The sequence below is a fragment of the Triticum aestivum genome, chromosome 3A (assembly GCF_018294505.1).
Source record: "Triticum aestivum cultivar Chinese Spring chromosome 3A, IWGSC CS RefSeq v2.1, whole genome shotgun sequence".
NCBI lineage: Eukaryota > Viridiplantae > Streptophyta > Magnoliopsida > Poales > Poaceae > Triticum > Triticum aestivum.
Window position 1 is genome coordinate 513474723 of NC_057800.1, and position 6309 is coordinate 513481031.

The following is a 6309-nucleotide window of genomic DNA, read 5'->3' on the forward strand; positions in this document are numbered from 1 at the left end:
CTGTAGATGTTCTTACTAGGAGCTGCATGAGCAAGGAGCAACCGTGCGTGCCTGCGTACACGATACGACCACCCTCTGAAATTGGCACGGCCTAGAACCAAGCTTGCAAGCATTGGCAAGGCCCTACTTCCGCGGGATCAGCTGTCACCAACTCAATCCGCGGGGTGCCGCGACCGACCGTACTCGCCGCCACCGTTTCATACCACAAGGGACAGTTATTAGTTGGTGGACCTGTTGCCAACTCAGCCGCCACCCAGCCATCTTTTTCCCATCCAAGTTCTCAACTTCCCCTCCCAAACCCCCTCGCTCGATTACTCCCTCGGACCGACGGACGGACCCTCCTCGGCTCTATTCAATTCCTCTTCCACAAGTCTCCGATCGGATCTCCCACCAGCGCCGACGATGGAGCCCAAGCCGCCCACGTCCTCGGAGGAGGAGGCGGCGGCGGGGCCGACGACCCCTCGGTTCAGGCTCGGGAAGCAGTCGTCCCTGGCGCCCAGCCGCGGCGGTGAAAACGGCGCCGAGGTGTCGGGGGAGGCCGCCGGCGTCGCCAGCTTCCAGATGATGTACCTGGCCCACGAGGGCAACGCGGAGGGGATACGCGAGCTCCTCGACGCCGGCGCCGACCCCAACTTCCGCGACTCCGACGGCCGCACGGCGCTGCATATCTCCGCCTGCGAGGGCCACGCCGAGGTCGTCGCTCTGCTGCTCGACCGCGGCGCGGAGGCCGTCGTCGAGGACCAGTGGGGAAGCACGGTGAGCCTGCTTTGGACTTTCGCCTCCGTGTTGCTCCATTTGTTCTGCTTTCTTGAGAACCTCATCAGTTTTCGATGGGGATTCCGATTTAGTGGGAAAGCGCTGTGAATCATTAGAGCATGTTTTTGTTCGTTAAGTGCTGAATTTCTGTTTTTTAATACCGTAAGTATTTTTTGGGTAATGCTATTCAGCTGACTTTCGCTTGGGAGGGGATGGCAAATCGAACGTTTTTTATGGCAATTTATATTGTCATGAGGACGTCAATTTTAGCTTGCAAGCACGGCAAAACCTGCCAAAAATAAATAAAAAATGAACTGAGGCGTATTTGCCATTCTTGTCAACCAAACTTACCATCCCGGCAACATAAATTGGGATGCAAATCATTTGCAATTGCCATACTTCCCAGTCGCTGGTCAAGAGTTTTTTTCCCTTCAAATTATTGTACTAAAGTTGAGACACTTATTTTGGGCGGGGGAGTATAAGATGTTTCGGATATTTTAATATGGACAACATACGGACTGACGAGTGATATGCAATGTGTCTATTTATATCCGATTCAGAAAAAGGTTAGAACATCTTATAATAGTGAACGGAGGGAGTACATATAATACTTGCTGTTAGGAACTATATATAGGTATATGCTTTCACTTGAGTTAATTGTGTGCTGCACTACTATTGGGCAGCCTTTGGCAGATGCGATGCATTACCAGAACCATGATGTTATCAAGATCTTGGAGAAGCATGACTCGAACCATAAGGTACTATGCTGTATTTTTATTTAACTTGGCATGTTCGAGGGTTCGAGCATTATTACTAATAAATATCCACTTCCTTTTTTGAAGGTTGCTCCTATGCATGTTAACAGTGATCGTGATGTTCCTGAATACGAGATTGATCCGGACGAACTTGACTTCACAAATGGCAAAGATTTAGCTAAGGTATTTGTTAACTAGCAGTCATGATTACTCTAATAATTAGTCTAGACATGGAGTTTTTAAATTGAATGCTACTAATATTTAAATCATGTCTTGCTTCTTTCTTATAATTTAATTTACTTCTCAGGGTACATTTCGGAAAGCAACATGGAGGGGCATTCTGGTTGCTGTTAAAAAGCTGGATGATGATGTACTTACTGACGAGAACAAAGTGTGGGTTGATTCCACTCAATAGTTTACCTTCCTTCCTGATTTGCGTTGGCATTCTTTCACTTAGGTGTTGCTCAGGCTGCCCAAGTTGGTACTTTCCTTACAGTTCCGATGGATATCTTTGCATTGCAGACAAGCATTCAGAGATGAGCTTGACGTTCTGCAACTAATACGGCATCCAAATGTCGTTCAATTTCTGGGCGCTGTAACACAAACCAACCCAATGATGATTGTCATGGAATTTATGCCGAAGGTTTGTCTTGGGTTGATGTTCTTTCCAGGCTCATATTATTTTGATATCTGAGTCCCTAGTCAAACTTTTCTAGGTCTAGACTCATGGCTTCCTTTTGAACTAGTATTTGGTTATTTTCTAGTGAGTGAAGGAGTGCTGCTGTCATAGTTAACTGACAGTACAAATGAGTTACTGGTCCGTATGATGTCATTTGGCCATTTTTATTGGTATCACATTAGATCACTGCAGATATGATTTCTTCCTAGCTACGTGCTGTATGATTTCAACACTGCATAAATTCTTATGTTTCTTAACTTTGCATCATTATTTCTGCAACATAATCAGGCCTTCAGTTGACTATCAAAATATATCACTTTATTTTATAGATTATCAATGTGGCAATGTTTATTTTCAGGGTGATTTGCGCAAACACTTGAATAGGAAAGGAGCTCTGGAACCTTTGTATGCAGTTAAATTAGCTCTTGATATTGCAAGGTTTGCTACCCACCATATTCCCCAAATCACAGGGACTCTATTATTGATGTTTTTTCTGTTGTTATAAGTTATAAATATGCCTAACTCGTGGATCTTTGTTCATATGTAACAGAGGAATGAGTTACTTACATGAGCATAAACCCCAAGCTATCATCCACCGTGACCTTGAGCCTTCGTGAGTGCTTTATCTCAAAAAACATCCATAAATTTGGAGTCTTCTGTATGTACCTCATCAGTTGCTTCAGATGCCTAATTTGTTGAATTCTTTTCTGGCCCTTGTGTAACAAAATAGAAACATATTGAGGGATGACACTGGGCATCTGAAGGTGGCAGATTTTGATTTGTGTAAGATGCTAAAGTGGAGAAGAAAAGTCAGAGAGGACAAACCAGTTACTTCTCCTGGCAATGCCTGTAAGCTTATTAACTTCTTATTTTCCATCCTAATTTGTTCCAAACTGGTATGCAGCTCACTGCTATTGCAAATTTATTCACCTTCTGTTACTGATCATTCATGAATATGTCATAGGTAGGTATGTAGCTCCAGAAGTCCTGCGTAAAGAGGAGTATGATAATAAAGTTGATGTCTTCTCATTCGCTTTGATACTTCAGGAGGTATATATATTTTTTGCTATATAGCATTGTATATTTCTATGCCATACTAGATGATCAGCTTCTAATCCACATTTTTGTGTAGTCTCAGTTAGAACATAGAACAGTCAGAAAGTTTGTTTGATAGATAATTTGGAAAGTAATATTCAATTCTGCTCCAACTACTCCCAGATCCTTCTAGATCACCGTACTTTTACTAATATTTGAACTCTTTCAGATGATTGAAGGATGCCTGCCTTTTCACGATAAGAAAATTGATGAAATTGAGAAGGCCCATAGTTCTAAAGAAAGGCCACCGTTTAGAGCTCCTGCAAAGCATTATGCCTATGGGCTAAGAGAGTAAGATTCTCCCTCCTTTTTTTGCTTTACTATGGCAATTACCAATTTGTTGCAGCATTAGAATGGCTTGATTGCATTGCCAATTTCATGCTTTAGCAATCCATAATCCATTTTGACAATACGGTTATGCAAACCTTAATTTGTACTGTTTCCTCCAGATAACATTTACGCGGTTACTTTAGTTTGTCTAACACCCTGACTTGATTGCTTGACTACTTTATATTTCTACAGGTTGATTGAGAAATGCTGGAGTGAAAATCCTGCTGATAGGCCCAATTTTAGAGTTGTCATTGATCGGTTGTCTGCCATCCAAATTGAACTAGCTCGCAGAAACCGTTGGAAGGTAATAGCTTATGGTGTCTTATGGAATAGCGTTCTAATAAGTTCCATCGTTGCAAAATATGCATTGTTCTAGCGTGTATTCTCATGCTGGCTATACTGGAACAACAGGTCAGACCTCTCAAGTGTTTCCTTAGCTTCGAAGGTTTGCGGAAAAAGGATCGCAATGAGGGCAGCACCAACCGTTCGTCACGCTCGTCGCGATAGCAGCCAGCTGAGGTTGTTGATGTCATTTGGCGGATCATATTCATGATTGATAGGAAGTCAACTCACTGTACCATTTTCTTTGTGTATCGAAATTCTCTCTGCAGAAGAATGGTATGGCAAGTGTTACTTCCCTGCTGATCAGAACACCTGTTGTACACCAGAGGTTTATCACTAAGCCATCAAGGAATTCATGTACAGATTGATCTCTTCGGTTTATAGTTTGCTTTCTGTGATAGCTAAGCAACTCCTTTTAAGGAATGTAATCTCACGTTGTTGTGGTGTGGCATTCTTTTGAGGAATGGTATTCGGTCATGTTATCAATCTTTCTGAAGGGCAATCTGTATGCTGAAGACTGCACGTGACAAGAATATACTCATAAGCAGCGTTCTGCACTCAGGCCTGCCTACTGTCATCCCATGAAACAGGATATTGCCCGCTTTACAGATAAAGCAAATACCAAAGTACACGGTCAAACGATACAAGGTAGTAATGTGGCACTCTTACAAAGTAGATCCTTGAATGATTGACCAACATAAAACTCATCCCCACGGGACACTCTGGTACTCTTTTGGTTGCTGATCATTGTCTAGTCGCAAACCACAACAATGGAATGAAACATGTTCCATAAATCCTAGTACTACTTGAGTCGAAAGGAGTCGTGTAAATTTTCTTTTTTAGAGAAAAGGCAGCATGGCCATGACACGGTGTGCAGACCCATGTCATTTTGGAAACTGTTTGAGATCGAAAGTGAAATCTCTGTCTTGATTGATGGTTATAGGCGCTACTTATACCATCTGGAGAGACGCGATCGAAGGGAGGCGTCGGTTCCAGAGGGCAGGAGCGAGAAGGCGTCTGTGCGGGACAAACCGCACGACAGTTTGGGCAAGGGAAGATTTTCCCCTAATTACAAATTGTAATTTATTCTAACACTTCCCCTAATCTACACTTGACCATGTAGAATCATCTTCACAATTATCCGGGATGCTCTATCATCTCAGAAGGATTCTCCTCCAAAAGTTCTTCATAAAATCTTTGATGAGATCCTGAAATATATACTCACAAAGAAAGATAGCATAATGTGATGTCATTAAAATAAAGGTATCTCAAGAAGAGACTCCCCCTGACACCTGCAAGTCCCTAAGTCTTCGCATACCAATTCCATGAACACATTTCTGGAATGTAGAATTTGGTAGGGACTTGGTAAATAAATCAGCAAGGTTGTCACATGATTTGACTTGCACAATGCTTATTTCCCCGCTTTTCTGAAGATTGTGGGGGAAAAACATTTAGGAGAAATATGCTTGGTGCTATTACTTTTGATGTATCCTATTTGCATCTGCACAACACAGGCCGCATTATCTTCATAGATAATGGTAGGTGATTTTATCGAACCCATTCCACATGACTGTTGTATGTGGTTTATCATTCTACGAAGCCATACACATTCGCATGTTGCTTCAAATAATGAAATTATTTTAAAATGATTGGTAGATGTTGCTACCAGAGTCTGTTTCGAAGACTTCCATGATATAGCAGTGCCATCATGTAGGAACACGAAGCCGGTCTGAGATCTGGCATTATGGGGATAAGACAAATAGCTGGCATCTGCATATACAGTCACATCAGAGTCCTGATTTTTCTGGAACTGGAAAATAGGCCAAGATCCTTTGTGCCTTGGAGACATCAAAAGATATTCTTCACTCCAGACCAATGACGTTTTGTGGAAGCTGCGTTATGTCTTGCAAGTAGATTCACTGCAAATGCAATGTCAGGTCTTGTGCAATTTGCAAGATACATAAGCGCTCCAACAACACTGAGGTATGGAACTTCAGGTCCCAACACCTCTTCTCCATCATCCCTTGGTATGAACGGATATCTCTCTACGTCTAGAGATCGAACCACCATGGGAGTTTTAGATGGATAGGATTTGTCCATATTGAATTTTTCCAATATTTTCTAGATATAGGCAGATTGGTGTACCATGATTCCTGAGGGAAGGTGCTCAAGTTGAATACCTAAGCAAAATTTGGTTTTACCCAAATCCTTCATCTCAAATTCCATCTTTAGGTGATTGCTTGCTTCATCAATGTCTGGTGTGCTGCCGATGATGTTGAGATCATCAACATACATAGAGATGATGCAAAATCCTGTCGAGGACTTCTTGATGAAAACACATGGGCAATTCAA

At 42.4% G+C, this 6309-nt stretch overlaps 1 protein-coding gene across 2 annotated transcripts; it reads left to right on the top strand.

The window, feature by feature from the left end:
- Positions 1 to 243: 243 nt before the first annotated feature.
- On the top strand, positions 244 to 4445 carry LOC123061920 (integrin-linked protein kinase 1). Of its 2 annotated transcripts, XM_044485206.1 has the most exons (13): positions 244 to 756; positions 1440 to 1514; positions 1599 to 1694; positions 1819 to 1904; positions 2034 to 2154; positions 2549 to 2628; positions 2741 to 2803; positions 2921 to 3039; positions 3155 to 3240; positions 3455 to 3576; positions 3808 to 3919; positions 4027 to 4134; positions 4227 to 4445. In XM_044485206.1, the coding sequence occupies exons 1-12, from the start codon at positions 403 to 405 to the stop codon at positions 4120 to 4122; spliced, it is 1410 nt and encodes a 469-aa protein (XP_044341141.1). In that variant the 5' UTR covers positions 244 to 402; the 3' UTR covers positions 4123 to 4134; positions 4227 to 4445. The 2 variants fall into 2 exon arrangements, with proteins under 2 accessions (XP_044341141.1, XP_044341140.1); XM_044485205.1 differs by having other exon boundaries at positions 245 to 756; positions 4027 to 4445.
- The last annotated feature ends 1864 nt before the right edge of the window (positions 4446 to 6309 follow it).